The 22,121-nt window shown below is 53.8% G+C and overlaps 1 protein-coding gene across 2 annotated transcripts in view; it reads left to right on the top strand.

Annotated features, from left to right (window-relative positions):
• Positions 1–3,086: 3,086 nt before the first annotated feature.
• The window catches only part of PCDH19 (protocadherin 19), a 59,803-nt gene continuing 40,768 nt past the window's right edge, over positions 3,087–22,121 (top strand). For both annotated transcript variants that reach the window (XM_064462904.1, XM_064462903.1), the window contains exons 1-2: positions 3,087–5,634; positions 8,646–8,973. In XM_064462904.1, the coding sequence (XP_064318974.1) occupies positions 3,494–5,634; positions 8,646–8,973 (2,469 nt within the window). In that variant the 5' untranslated portion in view covers positions 3,087–3,493. The remainder of the gene's footprint in view (positions 5,635–8,645; positions 8,974–22,121) is intronic.

The raw sequence follows: 22,121 nt of genomic DNA, 5'->3' as shown, positions 1-22,121 counted from the left end.
TGGGGCTGCAATCGATGCCTGTTTTGCTCCAAAGGGATCCCATCACAGCCTCTGACAAACGGAGCATTATCTGGGGGTGAAGGGATGGAGCTTTAACCAAGGTTATGGGTGCCGTGAAGCTGGCCAGCTGTGGCCTGGCTTCTCCTTGGTTACGTGGAAAGCATCCTGCAGAAAGCCACTGAGATACAAGATGCTCTATGGAAGACAAACCTGCAGAAGACCCTGTGCTCCAGGGCACATGACACTGTGCAGGGACACCAGCACCAGGGTCTGCTACGGGCCTGCTCAGCAACCTCGTGCCAGTCACCTAATCCCCCTCCATAACTATACAGAAGTGAGGTTTCTTTGATTTCATGGTCTTGTCAGCCCTGCCCGGCTACGAGGTGTCTGACACAGCATTAATCATGTCAGTGACTTCCTTTACAGCAGCAGAAATACATATATGCAATAAATAAAAAATGCAGATCTCTCATATACGTGATAAAGAAATATTTCCGTGGAAAATGAGGTGCGTCCCTGCCCAGCTTTCGCTCCTCCGCACATCCCTTGCCATTGGCTCATCCCAGACGCCTTTATATTCAGACTGATCCTGTCTGCTTTTAAATATCTCAAGCCATAGAACTTTCTCCCTCCAGGGAACCACATCGCAGCCTCATAATTTTCACTGTCAGCAGAGGGGATTTTTTTCCCCTGTGACATTCAACCTAAATGCTCCATTTCTTCATTTCCTGTCATCCCTTCTGGTGATGCCCCTTGAACTCTATTAAATAATTCCTTCCCTCCCTCTCTATTTACACCAACCAGATCTGTAAGGCTCTTAGTTTGTCTCCCCATGGACAGCTCTTAGCCAAGCAATATATATATTTAAGCCTTTTAATCTTCCGTCAGAAATCAGTCTCTCCACGCCTTTGATCATTTGTGTGGCTTTCCTCTGAACTGCCGCCAACAGGTCTGTGCCGAGGGAGCACCGCGCTCCCGCTCTGGCCACACCTGAGCCTCCCAGCACCTCCACGTCATCCTTGGACACCAGCGGCCACTCTGTCCCCCTGGGTCCCTCTCGCCGCCCGCCCTTGCCGTCCCCCTCGCCCCCGGCCCTTGGAGCTGGGGTCACTCCAGCTGCGGTGCGGTGCTGCCGGCTTGGCTCGGCCGTCGTTGCCCTTCTGCTGTCGGCTCACACCTGCATTTGCCTCCCAGCTGCACTGACTCGCTCACATTTGTCTAAGGCACAGTTCTTTTTGCTGTTTCCTGCCCATGTTTCCAATCTCACTAGGCCCTTTTGTGTTAATTTTCTATGCTTGCTGGAGCTCGCAGCACCTCCCAGTATAGCATCATCTGCCAAATTCATTAATGCATAGTTTACTCCCTCTTTCCAGGTCATTAATAAGGGTATTAAACGAGAGCAGACCTAACCTAGATCCCTGCAGTACCCCATAAACACCTCCCCCTGTTTCTAATTACCCTTTGTTTATGATCCTTCAGCCAGGTTTTCAATCCACATGGCACAGTTCAAGTCATCTGAATTAATTTTCCCAAGGAAGACTTCCCGAAAGAGGGAGCCGCGGCTTCGCCCATTCGCACCGTCCCCACGGGTCACGGCGACCCCACGCTGCTGCTGCCCGGGGAGGGGAAGAAACTCCCGGGAAAGGCTCTTCTCGTTGCTCCCGCTCCTCCGGGAAGAGGCAGCCAGGAGCAGAGGGACCCTCCCGCGTCCCCCGGCGACGGGGGGCGGGGGTGTCCCCATGGGTGTCCCGGGAGGGGGCGTGGTTTCCCGGGCGCGTCCGGGCGTGGGGCGGCCCGCGGCCGTGCCCTGTAGCCCCGCAGCCGCCGCGGGCGCGCCCAGGGCCGGGCGGGTTCCCGGCTCCGCCTCCCCGCGGCGGCCGCTAGATGGCGCCCTTGTGCCGGGAAGGCGCGGCGGGGCCCGACGGCGCGGCCGGGCCAGGGCCGGGCCCGAGCCCGAGCCCGGAGAATGGAGGCGGGGGCCGGGGCCGGGACCGCGGGGGGTGCCCGGGCTGGGCCCGCCGTGGCGGCTGCAGCGGCGGCTCCCGCTGCCCACCGGCCCCCGAGGGGGGTCCGTACCGCAGCACCCCCGGCCGGGCACTCCGTCCCGCTGCCTTCCCCGCCGCGGCGCCGTCTCGCCGCTATCGATCGGCGGGTTCCCGGGGCGGTTTGCCGCAGGGGCGCGCTGGCACCCGGCCCTTCTCTTAGCATCGGGGAGGGTGGCGGTGGGGGGAAACGGCATGTCTGAAAGTTTGCAGCCGAAAGGCTCCGAGCTGAGCAGGCGGAGCGCCCCGCCTGCACCGGCCGGCAGCACCGCCCCCGTGCCCGAGGCACGGTGACACCCTCCCGGTGCCCCCTTTAATTAGACCCCGAGAACTTGCGTGCCACGCGCCGACGCCCGAGGTAAGGCACCGGCACACGGACTGCACAGGTTTTGTTTCATTTTGAAGACAAGGCGGTAGCACGGTGCTTGCTCCACTAATTAGCAGGGAGCGCTGCCGGAGCTGGAGCCGCCCGGGGGAGCGTGGCTGTGCCTGGTCCCACGCGGGCTCCCGGGGGACCGTGCCCGGAGGGGCGCGTTGCGGTGCGCCCCGGCGGGGCGGGCTCACTGCCGCTCCTGAGGGAAAGCGACTGAACGGGCCTGGGGGCGCTCAGCACGGACCCGGAGGTCCCGGCTGCCTGGCTCCGCGGCGCCCACCGCGCTACCCGCCTGTGGGTCCGCCGCCGCCCCGCGCGCGTCCGCGGCGCTGAAGAAGGACCGGCCGGTGACCGCGGCCACGCAGCAGCTGCCGCGGCGCCCCAAGCCGCCGGTACGCCCGCAGCTCCCGGGCACCGGGGCGGGCTCGGCGCCGCGGGGCAGCGAGCTCCCGCCGCGGCTCTGCCACCCCCCGCCGCTCCGCTCCCGCTCCTGGCCGCGCCGCTCCGCGGGCCCCGCCCCGGCCCCGCCCCGCCGGCCGGCAGCGCGGCTCGGCGCGGACCCATTGGCTGCAGCGCGGCCCGCAGGCCCCGCCCCCGAGTGCCCATTGGTTGCAGCTCACCGCCGCCCGCCCCCGCGCCGCCCGCCCCCGCGCCGCCCGCCGGCGCTCCGGACTGCGGGCAGTGGCGTGCGGCCGCCGCAGCGGGCGCCGGCGGGAGCGGGCTCGGCGCGGCGCGGCTCGGCGCGGCTCGGCTAGATTCTCTCGGCGCGGCTCGGCTCGGCTCGGCTCGGCTCGGCTCGGCTCGGCTCGGCTCGGCTCGGCGCGGCTCGGCTCGGCTCGGCGCGGCTCGCCACCCCGCTCCATCTCCCGCTTCCGCACGCCATGCCCGGCCCATCCGCGGCGCCGCCGGCTCGCAGCGCCTGAGCGGGCGGCGTTGGCGTGGGCGCGGGGGACCGCGGCTCCGGTGCCCGCACCCGCCCGCCCGCCGCCGGGCAGCCCGGCGGGCGCTGCCCACATGAGGGCGGCGGGCCCCTGAGGCGGGCGGCCGGTGTCCGTCGGGGCGCGGCGCGGCGGCGGCGATGGGGGCTCTCCCGGCGCTGCTGGGGGCCGCCTTGCTGTGGGCCGGCGCCGGGGCCCTCGTCAACCTCAAGTACTCGGTGGAGGAGGAGCAGCGGGCCGGCACGGTGATCGCCAACGTCGCCAAGGACGCCCGGGACGCCGGTTTTGTGCTGGACCCCCGGCAGCCCACCGCCTTCCGGGTGGTCTCCAACTCGGCTCCCCACCTGGTGGACATCAGCCCTGGGTCGGGGCTGTTGGTGACCAAGCAGAAGATCGACCGGGATCTGCTGTGCCGGCAGAGCCCCAAGTGCGTCATCTCACTGGAGGTGATGTCCAGCTCCATGGAGATCTGTGTGATCAAGCTGGAGATCAAGGACCTCAACGACAACGCGCCCAGCTTCCCCACCGACCAGATCGAGCTGGAAATCTCGGAGACAGCCAGCCCGGGCACCCGGGTACCATTGGAGAGTGCCTACGACCCAGACTCAGGCAGCTTTGGTGTGCAGAGCTACGAGATCACCCCCAATGACCTCTTTGGGCTGGAGACCAAGACGCGGGGTGATGGGTCCCGCTTTGCTGAGCTGGTAGTGGAGAAAAGCCTGGACCGCGAGACCCAGTCCCACTACAGCTATGTGATCACAGCGCTGGATGGCGGTGACCCGCCCAACTTCGGCACGGTGGAGCTCAGCATTCGTGTCATCGACTCCAATGACAACAACCCGCTCTTCGAGGAGCCGGCCTACACCGTCAGCGTGCCTGAAAATGCCCCGCCGGGTACGCCGGTCATCCGCCTCAATGCCTCTGACCCAGACGAGGGCACCAACGGCCAGGTCCTCTACTCCTTCCACAGCTACGTGTCTGAGCGGGCCCGGGAGCTCTTCCAAATCGACCCCCAGAGTGGCCTCATCACGGTGAGCGGTGCCATCGACTATGAGGAGGGTCACGTCTATGAGCTGGATGTGCAGGCCAAGGACTTGGGGCCTAACTCCATCCCCGCCCACTGCAAAGTGACCATCAGTGTCCAGGACGCCAACGACAACCCACCCCTCATCAACCTCCTCTCTGTCAACAGCGAGCTGGTGGAGGTGAGTGAGAATGCCCCACCGGGGTATGTCATCGCCCTGGTGCGGGTCTCAGACCGTGACTCTGGGGCCAACGGGCGAGTGCAGTGCAAGCTCCTGGGCAACGTGCCTTTCCGGCTTCAGGAGTACGAGAGCTTCTCCACCATCCTGGTGGATGGGCGGCTGGACCGGGAGCAGAGGGACCAGTACAACCTCACTATTCAGGCCAAGGACAATGGTGTCCCCTCCCTGCAGGCCACCAAGTCCTTCACTGTCAAGATCACCGATGAGAATGACAACCATCCCCACTTCTCCAAGCCCTATTACCAGGTCATTGTGCAGGAGAACAACACCCCGGGGGCCTACCTCCTCTCAGTCTCAGCCAGGGACCCTGACTTGGGCCTCAATGGCAGCGTCTCCTACCAGATTGTGCCCTCCCAAGTCAGGGACATGCCTGTCTTCACCTATGTCTCCATCAACCCCAACTCTGGAGATATCTATGCCTTGAGGTCCTTCAATCATGAACAGACAAAGGCCTTTGAGTTCAAGGTCTTGGCAAAAGATGGGGGTAATCCTTCTCTGCAGAGCAATGCCACCGTCAGGGTGATTGTCCTGGACGTCAATGACAACACCCCCGTGATCACGGCCCCGACGCTGGTCAACGGGACAGCAGAGGTGTACATCCCCAGGAACGCGGGGGTTGGCTACTTGGTGACGGTGGTCAAGGCAGACGACTATGATGAGGGTGAAAATGGCAGACTTTCCTACGAAATGGTGGAAGGAGACAGAGGATTTTTTGAGATAGACCAGGTCAATGGAGAGATAAGGACCACCAGAGCCTTTGGGGAGAATGCAAAGACAGCCTATGAGTTGATCGTGGTGGCTCATGACCACGGGAAAACATCGCTCTCAGCTTCTGCCTTGATTTTGATATACCTGTCTCCAGCCCTGGACGCCCAGGAGTCCATAGGATCTGTTAACCTCTCCCTGATTTTCATTATTGCCCTGGGGTCTATTGCAGCCATTCTTTTTGTCACCATGATCTTTGTGGCAGTCAAGTGCAAAAGGGATAACAAGGAAATCAGGACCTATAACTGCAGGTAAAGGCACCTTTGTTTCTGTGTACCTGCCGGTCTGCTTTGATTTTTGCCATCACAGTTACCTTTCCATTTGCTGCTGTATACTTGGGGGAGGGGTGCGTGTGTGTGTTAAATTTACTTTAGGAACAGAAGTGAGGTTCGCGTCCCCCTAAGGAAATATCCTGCAAAGCTTTAAAAAATTGTTCTCTGGAAGGAGAGCAGAAATCTGTGTCGAGTAACGAATCGACTTAATTGTGCGGCTTGACAATCTGTTGCAGCATCCCTGATTTTACATGCTCCATCGCAGGTTGTTCCCGTGGGCAGCCCACCTGTCCCCAGCGCAGCTCCCCGGGCTCCCGAGGAGGGAAAGCCCCCCAGCCCACCGCAGCATCCCCGCAGCAGAGGGGGCGAGCGGCCGCGGTGGCATCCGTAAGCCCTCGCTCGCCGTTCAAAAGAGCTATTGTGTGCCCGATGCGGCTCCTCGCCACGGCTGGCGATGGGGCCAACTGGATAAAATAGGGGCAAAAATCACCCGGTTCCCCCTGAGATGCTGCTCCAGCGCCCAGCACGGCCGGGTGGGCTGGGAGCGATGGGGCGAGGGAGGATTTTTGCAGCGCTGTGTTATTTTGCCCTGGCTGAATACGTGCTCCTGGGTTCGAAATGCTGGACGGGAGGTCAGCCCCGCGCCCGGAGCCGCTGAAGGGTTGATAGGGGAAATCCAGTCCCCTGAATATGTAACAGCCCAGCGATTATTGTCTCTCTTTTACTATTCTCTGTGTTACACAAGTTAGGAGACAAATGCTAACCACACATGAATATCAATCAGATGCCATAAAAGAGCAGCTGCAATGCCTCATAAATGGTTTAATCCTGTTACTAGTGAAATAGCCATGACTTCTCCATTCCTTCGGCACCGAGTCGTTTCAGAGGGGAGGGATGGAAATTAATTTTGCTCTACCTTGGAAACGCATGCTGGCCCCCGGCAATTCTGTGGCGCAGGGGGATGTGCGGTCTTTGAAGTTTTATTTACGTAGAAATAATGCCGGAGAGTTCGGTTTTTACACCCCGTTTTCACAGCGTAAAGTGCGTTTATAAGCCTTTTTGCTCGATGGGGGGAAAATCATCTGCACATAAAGGTCGGTCTGTGCTGTATTATGGGATGTCTAGCTTCGAGTGAAAGCTCAGATACCGGATTTCTTGCCAGCTTGGCCCATTAAATGAGAACAGGACCTGAATGGATAAAAATCACGTCGTGGCGGTGCCCCTAACAGCTTCACACATATGTATAAGCCCTGGGTTTACTGTGACGGCTTAGGGATTAATGAAGTGCAGTTTAATTAAATAATTGGTCAATAGAGAAAGGACAGCAAAATGAATGCCTGCAGAAAATAATTGGGCTCTTGCATTGCCAAACTTAAACGTTTAGGTAAACAAAACAATTAAAGCTTCATCAAGCATTGTTAGACGAGTCAGCAGCATATAGATTGTTGGCACAACAGAAATCCCTGCCTTCCCCTGATTTATGTGCGCGCTCAGGGGGATGCACGGGCTGTTATCAGTGTGCATCTGGGCAGGAGAAGTCAGCTGCAGAGGTAGAGAAGCACCAGGTAGGCTCAGCAGCGGCTGTGACCATGGGGCACCCTCTTCCCGCGCTGAGTGCGTGCCTTTAGGCTTCGCCAGTGCCTTATTTTAGAGGTTCTTCACAACAGCTGCCGGAGAGTCTTCATAAAATGTGTTAATTGATGAGGCACATAAGGTTATATGAGAGCTGTTCTACTTGGTGGCATTTTCATGCTCAGGCAATTAGCTTTCTGGAACAAGAATATTTGTCCAATATTTGCCTTTCTAGATAAACTGTATTATTTATTCATCCCATTATTTCTGTTGCAGCTATTGGATTTTTTTTTCTTTTTTCTTTTTAATGCTGTTATCATAACAAGAAGAAGAGCAAGGTGCCGACTTTCAAATGTGTGTTTCTGTCTGTGGGAAGCATTTGATGTGCTTCCCTGGGAAACACCAAGCTTCCCAGCACTGTGCATGCACAGATTCATCTGTGGGGCATCGGCTGGGGCTGTGTTGCTCCCTATGGAAAGAGGAGCCACAGTCGCTCTGAGCCGAGCATACCCAGTTAATGCAAAGTGCAGTCATATTTGTCATTATTTTTTCCGGTGGTGTTCTACGATAACTTTTTTCCTCTGGTGTTTTGCACAAGGCATTCAAGGCACTTAATCGGTTGATTCTTTTGGCAGGTGGGAAGCAAAGGGGGAAAGAAAGGCAGAGAAAAACAAGCTTTCAGTTAAAAAAAAAAAAAAGGGTCAGGAAGGATCATTTCTCTTTGCAAAACACAGTAGTTGTTCTCCGATTTCTAGAAGACGAAAGCATTTCTCAGCAGAAGCGGGTGGGCATGTCCGGGGGGCGAGGGAGGAATAGCATGCGGTTGAAGAAAAGATTTCAAGTTATCAGGTGTTATCAGGAGATAGTCAAAATACCAGCAGTTTGGATAAAGCATTAATAAACAAACAGCCCTTGGAGTGTGAGAGAATAGAGCTTGCCAGCTAGGACTGCTTCTGGGTCTGCCTTATTTACTGCTGTGGAAAACGAACTGGGAAAAAAATCCACTATTCATTTTGAATTTTCATTACAGGGACCAAATTAAATCACTTTTAAAATCCTTATTATGCATGGAAATGAATGCAGGTACTCTTTTCAGTTCATGGATTTTAATGTCTCCATTTTTCTCTTCTGCAGGCTGGACTTTGCTTCTAGTAACTAAATTTCAGCAATTATAAACACTAGAGAAAAACAGAGGCATTCTCCCTTCCCATTATTTTTCATATTTGACCTGAAAGCATTATACATATAAAAATAAGCTAAAGACCATGTCATGCCACCAAACCCAAAGCATGACGTAATGTGCATGACTAAGAAGCCTACACAGAGATGGGGGCCAAGCCCTCCGGGTTTCTGCATGTGTATTTAGCGGGGCAGGGTTTGGGATGCTCTCAGCTAGTCATTTTCCTTCTGTCCCCCAGAATCGCAGAATACTCCTATGGGCATCAAAAGAAGTCAAGCAAGAAGAAGAAAATCAGCAAGAATGATATCCGCCTGGTACCGCGGGATGTGGAAGAGACAGATAAAATGAACGTTGTGAGCTGCTCCTCTCTCACTTCATCCCTCAACTACTTCGACTACCACCAGCAGACCCTGCCTCTGGGCTGCCGCCGCTCTGAAAGCACCTTCCTCAACGTGGACAGCCAGAACAACAGGAACGCCGGCTCCAACCACATTTACCATCACACCTTCACGGGGCAGAGCCCCCAGCAGCCCGACCTCATCATCAACGGGATGCCGCTGCCAGAGGTGAGTGCGGGCAGGCAGCCCTCGCCCCGGGGCATCGGTAGCAGGCCTGCACATGGACTGCGGCATGCGGGTCTGCTCGTGTAAGCGCTGCTGAAACGAGTGTCGGGCAGACAGGCAGCGGTGGTTTCCGTGTGTCCGACACCCTGGGGTGAGGGAGCGATGGAGGACGGGCAGTGGGGAGCGGCAGGCACCCAGCTTGTGGGTCCTGGGGCAGCCCTGACATGTGGTTGCGGGTGGATGTTTCACCCCCAGATGCTGCAGAGACCCCCAGAAGTGCCCAGGCAGGGATGCCGGTGTGGCCGGCCAGGCCAGGCTGTCTCCGTGCCGCCGGGAGGCTGGAGGTAGCTGCTTTGCAAGTGGATTTTGAGCGTGGTGATGCTCAAGGGAAGAGACACTCGTTGCCTTCACAGGAGTTTTTAAAAGGTTGTTGAAAGTGGTGTTGGTGGCTGTTGCTCTGCGGGTTGTGCTAGGGATGCAGGCAGCGCAGGATGCCCGGTGTGACCGCCCGTACAGCTGGCCCGGCGCTGTTCCGTTGCCGTGCAGGATGGGGATGCGCTGGCTGGCGTGGAAGGGGGCATGGGAGGGACATGCGGAACCTGCCGAATTCAGGGAAAGGGGCTGCTCCGATCCATGCCATCCTCATCAGGTTCTTCTAATTCATTGGCTTTCCTGTACATCACAGGCATCATTTAATGTTGCTTGTTTGTCTCTCTTTGAATTATTGTTTGGTATTAAGCAAAACAATCAAAGGTTTGTCATGTTTCCTGCTTTGAACAGAATAACAAAGCTGAAAAAGCAGCTAAAATATTTATGGCTTGCTCTGTTTCGTGTTCAGTGTGCTGGTGTAAATGCAAAATGATGCTGCTGAAGACAGTGGAGCTGCTTCAGATTTATACTTGTGCTACAGAGAGCAGAGCCCGGCCCTCTGCAAGAGTCTGCAGGGCTGCTGGAGAGGGCTGGTGCCGGCAGTCCTGACCCTGCAGCGTCTGTACTGGCAAAACGCTCATTGAACCCTGGTGTTTAACCTCAGCTAAGGCTAAAGAACCAGATCCCGAGAGGTCACATACCAGTGCTGGCCCAGTTTTGGGGCGCTCCCAGCCCAAATGCGGATCGCTCAAAGGAGAGGCACAGCTTTTAATGACCAGACGGTCACGGGGGGGCTTGCTGGGATCTCCATGACAGACTGTGGGCACTTAGCTGCCTTCCGCCCAGCCTGCGTTTCGCGCCTCTCCTGCCCTCGCGCCTGCGGGCTCCTCACCGTGCGGCATTGCCTTCTCAAGGTTACCTGTTGAGATGCTGCAAGGAGACAACTTCTGCGTGCGTGCCCCAGCGCAGCCCAGTGCAGCCACCTGTGGCTGCGGGGTTGGGAGCCCGCCTGCATTTGGGAGGGTGTGGCAGGGGCAACCGGGTGCTGGTCCCGAGAGTTAAAGCTTGATTTAACTTCTGGTGTCAGTTTAAAAACTGTAATAGAGTTTCTTAGCAATAACTGAATGGGAATGACCTGGATATAAGCACTCATATATTCTACTTGCACGTATCCAGCCGCAGAGGTGAGCAGGCTCTGCTGCTCCCAAATGCCCCGATTAGGAGAGGCAGGGGCTTTGCATCCGAGTCCGGACGGGAGCAGTTTAGGATAAGCCTGTCTCTGGTCAAACAAGGCGGGAGAGCTGCTACCAAAGCTGCCTTGTGCACCCTCCTTGTGCTGTGCCTGGGCAGGCCAGGGGTGGGAAATGCCACCCTTCATGTATTGAGGGATCTCCATCGATGCTCAGATTTGCCTGTGCTCTTTGCGGAGTACCAGCTGGGGCCCAGGGTGCCCAGCTGCCTGGGGGACGCATCCCAGGGTGATCAAAGCTGTTGGGATGCTGGGGACAGTGATCCCTGAGGAATTCCTGCCTTCCTGGAGCTGTGTTATTTGGAGAGGGGTCTTGGGCATGTTTCTGGCTCGTGCCATGCTGAAGGCACTGAGCAGTGGAGCACCCTGTCAGCCCGTGATTCACTGCCACAGACAAAATTCAGTCATAAAATCCATCACACGTCAGCATTCGCCAGACGTGAACGCCAACAGCGGGAGGTCTGCGGTGCCAGGGAGGAGGGAAGGACCATCAGGAACATCGTAGCTCAGCTGAAAAAGTTAACAGGCAGCTGCAGGCAGAAAGCAGTGCTGCCCGTGTTCCTCCCCAGCACGGCAGTTAGCCTGGGATCTGGTGGGATGGGGTCTCCAAAGACCCCCACTGCTTTGTGCACCCTGTTGTGAGGGAGCCGGGACGCTTGTTGTGCCTTCCCGTGCCTCCAGTTCACCCCATTTCCCCAACACTTGTGCAGATGGGTTGCACTGCAAAGAGCTGGTACCTCGCCTAGGGAAATAAATTTGTCTCTTGTAACGAGTGCCATGGAGTGTCAGCTTAACACATGGCCTCCAGCAGCCCCGCCAGCACGCAGGAGAGCGGCTGTCGGCTGTCCAGTCCTGCTAAGGGACCGGCAGCTCTTGGGTGCATGCTCTTGGGGAGAGCAGCATGTCCTGGCAGGGGTCTGCTCACTCCCTGGGGATGCTTTTGCACAAAAGGGCAGGGTTAGGGCACAGGAAGGAGAAATTCCAACTGAAAGCTGCTTGGAAGTTTGATTTAGGGTGGAAACTTCTCTTTTTTTTTGGCAGAGAGCCTCTGTAATGCTTCCAGCTGTTGCAAGGGAAGTTATCCCGCAGGCGGTGTGGGTTCAACTGGTTCCTAAAAACCCTGAGGGTGAGGAGGCTCAGCAGTGACCAGAGTGACAGCCCTGTCCTGGCACACAGGGTTGACACAGAGACTCCATAAAAGATACTTTCACGGAGAAGCATTGCACCCACTGTAGCCCATCGCTGCCTTAGCAGGTGCTATTGGCGTGGTGATATGCTTATAAAGCGTACTATTGGTACACCTCCAGGTGGTGATGATTTAATAAATTAAATTCCTGCCCAAGTCTGGAGTTTCCAGAGCCAAACCGTTCCCTGCAGTGCGTCCAGTGGGATGTTGTCTGGGCTGGTTTGAAGTGCCTCCAGTGACGAGGCTGCCAGCGTTTCCCCTGGGAGCCTTTACGAGGTGTCAGCATTGGGGAGATATCGCTGCTGCTCCACCTGGGAGTGACTTTTCCTGATGGGAAGGCAAAGCATTGTTTGATAAAAGATAAAATACAGAGGTAAATGTGTCGCCGGTGGTGTCGCTTAGCATATGATGGTTGTGTCTGGGAGCAAGCAATTGCCTCGGCAGACGCGTGCTGTCCTAGCAGCGGTGGGTTTGCAGTGTAGCTGGTCTTTAATGTGAGGCTCATTTACTTTAACAGTCAGGAACCTTGAAATAAAAGTCCCCAAGGATGGGTTGTTTGTGGAGCTTCAGGAGCCATTTCCCCTGCGCCGCGGCAGCAGTACGTGCGGCGGCACGTTTCGGGGCTGGCGGCGCCGTGCTGTGCCGGTGGTAACTGGGTTCGTCGGTGCTCCTCCCCACCTTTCCCCGCTGATCCAGAGAGGATTAAACAGTGGCGTCTGTGGGGGCTGCAAGGCCGCTCTGAGGATGTAAAAAAAGTTTGAGACGACCCTTGAAAAGCTTTTTACTTTGGGTGGGGGCCGGGCTCGGCTGCCAGCTCTGCTTGTGCCAGGACGGCTGCCAAGAGAGCATCGAGAGGCGGCGGGGGATGTCCCGGTGGGGTTCGGGCCCCACTGGGGTTTAGTGGTCCCATGGGTGCCTGGGTACCACTCGGGGACCCCTGCCTGCAGCCTCTTAGCATCCTTGTGGCTGTAGGCAGTGATGGCAAAAAGCGTTTGCAAGCAGCTCTGGTGATCGTGGCTGACAGCGGGAGGCTTGGCCACAGTTAGTATTTTGGCTTGTTTTGCAGGAGGGAGAGCGGGACATGTTGGAGCTGCAAGGGCATTGCCGGTCAGAGGCTTTGCTGCTGCCGAGGGCTTTTTTTTCCTTCCTGCTGAGCCGGAGGAGAAGTCAGCTTTGAAACCAAAAGGGTTTGTTGTCAGCTTTTGCATGGATATTACTGGAAGTTGTACCAGGAGATTAAAAATCAAAAATAATAGGAGCTATTAGGCAGCTTCCTTGATAAAAATGCATGTTGCATTGGGGTGGTGTGGAAACTGGTCTGAATGCTGAGCCTTTTAGGATCCCCAGGAGATGACTTGCATGTAGAGCAGCCACCCTTGGGTAACACTTACATGCCTAGTTTTGACTTCATGGTTTTAGAAGTAAACAGTGTGCCTGTAACGGCTGCATCTGTGTTTCAGAGACAGTTTTGCATGCAAAATCTGTGCTGCTTTGGGAAATGGTGCCAAAGCATCGTATGCTGCACCGGGATGGGGAGCATCCACTGGGGCACGGCAGCTTGCTCTGCCCCTTGGTCTCGCCCAGGGCCGCAGTGGTAGTCAGGACCCGGCATGGGAGAGGTGAGGAGGTGTGAAATGGGTGCAGGTGAGCCTTGTTTCAGAGGTTGGACATCCAAAGGTGGAATTAGCACGGCGGTTCAGGTGCTCTCTCTGGGAGTCTAGGATGGCTCCATTGTGGCAGCGGCAGGGAAGGGAAGCAGCAGTGCTGGTGTTACACTGCAAGCAGGCTGTGGATCAGGCATGGCCTTGCTCTGGTTCTGCTTTGGTAGGTCCCACAGGAGAAGGTCGAGGTGGAGCAGCCACTGATCCAGCAGGACTTGAGCCCTCCAAGGACCCACATGCCCGACAGCTCCCAGACCCGGCTCCAGCCCCGGCGCTGGAGGGTCATGGCTGTGGTGATCCGCCACCTCCTGAGCTGGTGGCCACCATCAGTAAGATGGGGAATTACTGGTTTTAGTGATAATCCTGGCCTAATCCCCCAACCTTGATACACTCCCGGTAATCCTCACTCACACTGATTTTGTCTGGGCTCCTCGTGGCAGCGGGGATTATTTGAGCGAGCAACAGTTGCAGGATAAGGCCCTGTTGGTTTCAGATATGCTTTTTACTACCTGGAAAGAGTTCTCCTCACTGTAGGAAATGGTTTTCTAAGCACAATAGAGCAATTTTCGTTTCAGGAGGCACCGGCAGTTTTTGCTCCGGCTATCTGGCGGTGTTAACTAAAGCACATTTCTACAACACACAAAGATTTTTGTTTTGTAAGAAATGAAATCAGTGTGGCTGTTCCTCTTTCACTGTCATTTCTCTACTTGTCAATTCTTTCTTCCCCTCCAGCTTATCCTCCTCTTCTCCGCTAGCCTTAAAAAGCCCCCAAAGTGTCTGTTATAATCACATTTTGTGTGTTACAACCAGAATGAATGTACTCACTTTAATATGCTGGGTTTGAGGAAATCAGTTTCTGTCTGGTGTAACAGACAATTTGTTATAAACCATGCCATTTAGAAGTGAAGGGCCTTGCTTTAGTGTAACACTGGGGAAACGTCATGATACATAATTGGAAGGGATTTGGCTTGCTTCTGAGTAATACCGTCTATAGAGCAGGGGGAGGAAAAAAAAAGGAGACAATTTCCAACCCAGAGAAAGTTTGCGGTGCTGTTGAAATAAGGCTTATTTTCAGCAGATACGATAATTAAAGCATTATCAGCGATGATGTTAGACTAGTCGGAAGGCTGAATTCTCAGCAAGCGTTGCCAGTCTTGTTTTCTCCTTGGGAGGTCACTGTAACTCAGCACTTTTTTGTGCCTGCAATGTGCACCGGGATGGGTAAGCACAGGTCATGGCTCTCATTAGTGCCTCTGCTTTTCTGTGCCTGGGCATGCCTGTCTGGGAGCTAGCGGCAGCCTTTATTCTCTGAGAGCCTGCCGAAGAGGAGCGATGCTTTCAGCTTTAGATAGAGACCGGTTATCCCCTCCCTGGGGAAAGCTCACCGGTCCCTGCCAGGGCAGCCAGCGGGCACGCTGCACCTCCCGGGGGACCAGAGCCTGCGGTGCGAGAGCCCCAAACCTCCCCAGATGCTCTCCCTACTACCCCAAAGCTGCCCCGAAATCGCAAGTCCCAGCAAATCCCTCGGCTTAACTACTTCCGAAGTGTTTTGTGTATCGCTGCACATTCCCTGACCTCTCCGAGCATCGGAGGCCGACATTATGGAAATCAGCAGCTTTTTATTCCATTCCGAGGTCAGCATAACCAAATTATACATCTCCTAATGTAATCGCTCCAAGCTCTCTGTTTGGAAAAATTCATTTGAATACCTTGCAACAGAGACAAATACACCAGCTCCCATTCACATTTAATCACGTCTCTCACTGATGGCCATGCTTGCTGCGCTGTGTCTTGGGCAAGCCTGTAGTTCAACACGCTTGGGCTTTTGTATCAGTGATCTGGGGCTGAGACCCCATCCCGGCACTTCTTTGGGTTTTCCAAGGGTTTTCCAGCATGCAGCGGGGTCCCAGCTGGGTGGGACCAACGCGTTTTTGCTGCAAGGGTCTGTGGAGGAATTAGGGATGGTGTGGGATGTGGTGTCAGGAGATAAGCTGTGTTTAACAGTAAAACCCCTCTCCTCTGACGGCAAGACCTATAGATAATGATATAATTATTATATCGTTATATATTCATCTGCCTTATGAGGAAAGGCTGAGAGCCCTGGGTTTGTTCAGCCTGGAGAAGAGAAGGCTGAGGGGGGTCTCATCAATGCTTATAAATATCTGAAGGGTGGGTGTCAAGAGGATGGGGCTGGGCTCCTCTCAGTGGTGCCCAAGGACAGGCCAAGGGGCAACAGGCACAAGCTGGAACACGGGAAGTTCCACCTGAACATGAGAAAAACCCCTTCCCTGTGTGGGTGCCAGAGCAGGGGCACAGGCTGCCCAGGGAGGCTGTGGGGTCCCTTCCCCGGAGACATTCACCCCCCGCCTGGACGCGGCCCTGTGCCCCCTGCTCTGGGGGTGCCTGCTCAAGCAGGGGGTGGGACGGGGTGAGCTCCAGAGGTCCCGTCCAACCCCTACTATTGTGTGATAGTACATACTGTATATTATGTATCATATATTAGCTATTATATACGATATGATACACATATATTTATAAGGATATAGAAGTGTGTATAGAATTATTATATATTGTACCTAATTATGTAAATAAGTTTACAATATGTCATATAACCATACATATATCTCATTCGTTTTTATGCTACTGGTTTGGGTTTTATGGTTCGCTTATACTGAAAGTAGAGTCTCATCTTGTTTTTCCTTTTAGTAAATTTGAATTTCTGATGCGTATTTCTGATGCATAACTCTCACTTGTTCAGACTACAAAAAAAAAGCTCCTGCAACTATGTTTACATGGCAGATAAGAATTTTTCCTTAAATTAGGAAAGATTTATAGTAAGATTTTTTTTTTTTTAATTACATCAAAAGGGCTGTCTTGCGTGCTGCTTATGGTCTTTCTTATAGTACTTTCCAAACGAACTCCTGTTGTATTGAGTGATTTGAACTCTGTCGTTTCTCCCTGTCATTTACTTTGCATAAAGCACACGCTGCATGCAAAGGCATCGTTAAGGCCAAGCCCACGTAGCCTTTGCATAACCTTATGCGCATCTGCTCAGCTCCGTGGAAGAGCCCTATATTCCAGCTGCCAGCTCCTGAAGTCTCTCCCAAGGGCTTTGAGCCAGAGAAGCTCCCCAGCCAGGTGCCCTCCCAGGTCCCTGGGCTCCTGCCCTCACCGAGGGTGCCCTGCTCAGGTCTTTCCTAAATTCCCATTAGCCAGCGAGGGCAGAGCCCTGCCCGCCTCCATCACAGGCTCTGCCTGCAGGCTCTCCAGCAACGAGCCCTCCATCTCTCCTGGGAAACCTCTCCTCTCGCCCCCTCCCGCTCCATTGTGAGGGCTCACAATGGGGGGACCCCCAGCCCTGCCTGCTCCCCCTTCCCTGCCAGGCTGCCGATGGGGCTGGGCACTGCCTCGCTTCAATAAGTGATTAGATATTGTTCCCAGTAGAGGCTATAGTTGAGTTCCAATCATTTTCTGTTAATTAAAATACAGGATGGTCTTATTTGTAGCATAAATAGTTGTAATCTGTGTACTTATAAGTGTAATTATAATTTAAATTAGAGCGTGCTCTGAATTGGCGATGGATGGGGTGCTTTACAGGCAGTGCTACCCTTGCAGGGCTGCGGTATGGGTTGTCTCCTGGGGTCCCCTGCGGTCCTGGTCCCCACCATCCCCAGGAGAGCGTTGCCCAGGGCTCAGCAATGGGACACTGAGGTTGTTGACAGCTCCCAGTTCCGCTGTTCCTGCTGGGGCAGAGCTTGCCCGTAGCACCCGTGGAGGGTTTGCCGGAGAAGAGACCGAAGCATCATTGCTTCAGTCTAGTCTAAATTTGGAAGGAAGTAATGGCTTATGTCATCTGGACAAGTGATTAGTACTTAGCCTTGACATGACTCCCTGTTTAACACAGAGTTATGGTGAGTTCTCATTAGGCTGGTGAAGGCTTGAGTGCGGCAACTGCTAGCGCTGCAGTGGACAGAAGCACATTGCAGGTGTGGCACTTCATACACCCTCTGATGGAAACGCTCAGCACGCTGCAGGTAACCCCGGCCACTCCTCCTCCTCACGCCCAATACATCATGTAGGTCCGTGATAAACAGTGTAGGTCGGTGTGCGTCGGAGCCGTGTAGATGAGGTCCTTGTCCCGATGCCCCGTTGGCCACTGGAGATCTGGATGTGAATCCTTTGTGGTTCTCACGGGGATCTGGAGCTTGTTGGATTATACCATCTTTTGTAATGGCAGGTGTATGCCACAGGGCAGGTTTTCAAAATCCCGCGTTGGTGGATTGCATTAACCCATCCTAAGTCAGGTATGTAAAATTCCATTAAGCAAAAACCCTCTGGCATTTTCTCACCCGTGCTTGAGCTCTGCAGGCTATGCTAATGCAGTGCATTTGCTCATCTATTAGGAGGATGATGGCTTTAAAATAATAACATTTATCTTTGGCAGCAGACCTACAGTAGTGCACGCCGAGTACAATTTTGTGAAAGGCTCTGCAGATGTTGCCTCATTCAATCTGGGTCAAAAAGAGTGCTTAGAATCATAAAGGTTAGAAAGAGATCAAATAATTCGGCGGTTTTATTGCTGAATAATGTACTTGGAAAATATCATTCACCGTTATTAGACTAAGTGACTACAGAAAACACAGGACTCAATAGTAATTTCTCAGTATTGGCTGATTTTACTGTTTTTATAATGTAGCTAAATTCCTTGTTATTGATTCTAGCATTGATTATCGATCTGGAAATCTAAATGTATGTGCTTGTGGGAGCACACGGGAGTCGGACAATTAGGGAATTAGGCTTCTGCACCTCCCTGCAGTGCCTGGCGGTGGGCAGCACACCCACGGGGCAGACTGATGCTAGTTTTGGGGAGCTGTCAGGGGTTTGGGAGCTGTCTTCAGAAACAAAGATGAAAAAGGAGGAGAACACCCATTTCTATGTGTGTTCTTTTCCGTGCCTGCGAGCTTACGTAAACTTGGTCACGCAAAACCAGATGGGCTGGGACGCTGGCACCGGGATGGGGGCTCAGTGCTCGCGCCTGCGACTCCCGTCACCTGCTCCCTCCTGGACTTTTCATATTCAGATTCACATCTGGATGCTCTGGCAGGGACCCAGCTTCAGTCACATTTAGTAATCAAATCCACACGGCTGTTGATTAGAAATAGCATCCAAACCTGCCTGCCCGGTGAAACGCTTTTCTAGATGTTTGCAAGCGATTCTTCTGCTTTCTTGTTCAGCCCCCACCGTGGCTGTGTCCCCTGTGTGCGGGGAAACACTGCGCTTGGACTGAGATCCTTCCCTGTGCGTCAATTAATTGCAGGGGTTGGGTTAGTGAGAGACCAAAGCCATGATCCCATGCCGACCCTGCATCCCGTGGTGAGCCCATGGACCAGAGCTGGCAACATCGCTGTGGGAGCCACGGGCTCCCGCTGGGCTGGGGCTCGCTCAGCCTCATGATGGATTCCTTTGTTCCGAAAAAAAAAAAGACAAATTTTGGAGTATGTTCATCTCTTGTTCTCCGCACTTAGTTGTTGTCAGCATTAATATGCCATTAACACATGCTCATTACTAGGAGAATGATTATACCCTGCAGAATATGGGGGAAACCTTCATTAGGCACTAACATATTGAACTGAGCTGCAAGCTTCACTTGGGAAAACTGGGGAAGGTTCTGCTTGGCATCAGGTTTCCCTAATTTCTCCTTGTTGGTCTGATAAAAGCACCTCATCTTCCAGCGTGTGCTTTTGGCCAGGGCTGCGGGTGATGCGCTGGCGCGCCTGGGCTCGGGCTCCAGCACTGAAATCCTTCTCAGGACCTCAGATCCATCTTCCCCCCAGATCGAAGATGTCCTCATCAGAGTTTATTTTGGCACGCAGAGGACGCGAGCCCACTTCCCCCCTCCGTGGGCTATGCTGGCTCTTCAGGCTTAACGAGATGAAAACTCCGCAGAGCTGGAAGATGCTCTGGGAACAGATTTGTTGAGAAAGGAGGTGTCATTTCTACATCCTCGCTTTTCACACTGTAACGACGTTTTAAGCGTTCATCTGGCCTTGCTGCCTCCAGTCTGAAGCCATAACCTGCCATGTGTGACAGGGCAATTGCTCGCGCCGGTAATGATTACAGCGGAGCCCGGCGTTGCTCCCTTGTTTGCTCGGCGCGTGGCAGCTCGAGGCATGTGCATGGTGCTCTCCTAAAGTCAATCAATAAAAATAATTGCAAGTTCAGGTGGGGGTGAGGGAGGAGAGTGCTGTAGCAGACAAATATTTGCAGATTAAGACCCTGCTTACATGCAGATGCCTCTTGTGATAGGTAACAGGGGATGGACAATAAGGACCATATGTGGTATTTAATCAGAATTTATTCTAAATGGGGTGATTTCGTAGATTTCCATGGAGCTGACAGCTGTCCTCTATTAAATGTGAGCGTGCTGCCTCCATCCCTGTCCCACTGCCCTCTCTGGCCCTGGGGTTTTGCAGGATTTTGCGGTGTTGGTGGTGGGGCACTGTGGTCCTGTCCCCCCTCACCTCCGTATGGGAGCAGCCAGAGGGAATCCCATGGGTCAGTTTTCACCTACAAACCTCAGCAAAGAAAAATTGCCATTTGACAGGCCTGGATTTCCCATTGTGGAGGTGAATGAAAGCATAGCTGTGTCAGGAGCGCAGGAAGGTGCTGGGAGAAGTAGCCCTTTCTTCTCGTGCCCACACAGCCTCAGAGCAGCGATGCTGGGCTGAGCGATGCCTGCCGCTGGAGCTGCATCTGGGCATGGGGAGGCCCAAACCACAGGCTGGAATGTTTCTTCCTGCAGAGATGGAGATGGGGGAGGCTGGACCTGCCCACCCCCAGCTGGCGTTGCCTTCAGCCCCTTTGACACTCACCCTGAAACCAAATAATAGGGAAGTATGGTGAAACCAGAGAGGTGGACTGTGGTTACTGTCACTGAAGGGGAGGGAAATAAGGTGTCGAGGTGAGATACCGACATATGACGGCCAGGCTTGGAAGCTTTTCGGTGTCTACCAGTGCCTTCGTTAGAAGTAGAGTACCATCTCCTGGCTTGTGGTGGTTGGATGGACAGACGGATGGACACGCCGGCTGGGTTGTCCTGCGAGGAGGCAGGTCAGTGGCCATCCCAGCTTCACCCAACTTCTCCCTGGTTATTTCTCCTCTGACCCTAATGACGTCTGCCCCTCAGCCCACCGTGCTGTCCGCAGGCAGAGCAGCCACTGGCTCCCATCTAATCACATCTCGCCATGTTGGAAACGTGGCTGCGTCCGTTTGCTGGATGCTGCGTGACTCATGTAATCACCATGCGAAATGCATCATTCATAAACTGTTTAGCGTGACCTTTTGTACAGTAGCACTAATTATTATTATCACAGAAGCCCAGTAAACTAGACTAGTAATTATCAGGGATTTATTTGAATGGACAGCTAAGCTATTCTTGGCAAGTTAGTCAAAGCAGTTGTCATGACAGCCACACAAATGTGTCTTATGAATTGGGTTAATTAGGGTAATTAATAACTGTTGTTTTGCCCTCTTTAACAAGGTATTGCCTAGACACTATCAAAAAATAGCAATTGTACCTAACAGAAATAGTCTTCTAGCAGCAACCTTCAAATGACAAAATCAAAGTAGTAAATACCCGTTGGGTTGTCATTTCGCAAAACAACATGTCATCCTTCTCCTTGTGCAAAAGCAGGGAGTAAAAGGCTCTGTCGTAATTTTTCTGCTGAGCTTCCCCTGCTGTGCAGTGTTATCGAGAGATTGGCCATCATCATTATTGATATTATTATTGTTTATTTTAATGCCGTGCTGCTCCAGGCTGTAGTTGCCGTGCCTGGCTCTGTGCAGGTGGTGAGGGCAGCCCCAAGGTGCTCCCAGGCTCTGCAAATGGCAGGGCTTGAAGCCAGTTTTAAAGTCGTGACCGTAAACTGTTGTTGTTTTGCTGCTGCATCGTCACCATCCTCGCCAGGATGGCTGGGGCCAAGCCGCCCAGTCCTCCCTCAGCAGAGCATCTGCTTCTTTTGAAAGAAGGGTTGTGCTGAATAAGTGGTTTTGGTTATGTCATGGTTGTTGCCAATATTAAGCAATGGTGGTAACTAAAGCTCTTAATAACCAAGCAGCACCGAAAAGCCTCAAAAGGAAAAAACCTCATAGTCCCCATCCCAGGGAGCACCCAGGGCTCCCCTGGCTGCCTCACAGGGGGTTTGCAGCCCACGCTGGTGGTGGTCCCTGTCCCACGCCGGTGGGCTGGGTGCTTGCCGGCACAGAGCACTGTCTCCCTGAGGACTGTAAGATTCGGTGCTGATTATTAAGAACGGCCCGAGATTACAGATGCAATTGAGAACTATTATGTAAGTTTGGTAGAAAAATGACCTGAATAGATGAGTGAAGGCTCTTGGCTGGTTCTCCAGCTGCACCGAGCCCTGCCTATTTATATCATCTCTGGGTTTTCGAAGACCTCTTTTAACTAAGGCTTGTTTGATAACACACATCTTTTACAAAGAAAAGAATAAAAAATAAATGAAGAAGGAAACGGGGCAAAAAAAAAAACCTAAAGAAAAACACCTCTATGGAGAAGGTAGGGTGTTAATGAAGAAATATTTTACACCATTCTCCTACAACCTTAGGGCTAATAGCCTGGAACTGGTACTTTGGCTCCTTAAAAAGCCCAACAAGACAAGCCAATTAC

The sequence above is a fragment of the Phalacrocorax carbo genome, chromosome 11, assembly GCF_963921805.1.
Source record: "Phalacrocorax carbo chromosome 11, bPhaCar2.1, whole genome shotgun sequence".
NCBI classification, from domain to species: Eukaryota; Metazoa; Chordata; class Aves; order Suliformes; family Phalacrocoracidae; genus Phalacrocorax; species Phalacrocorax carbo.
Note: the sequence above shows the minus strand (reverse complement) of the source record. Positions and strands in the feature narration are given on the sequence as shown.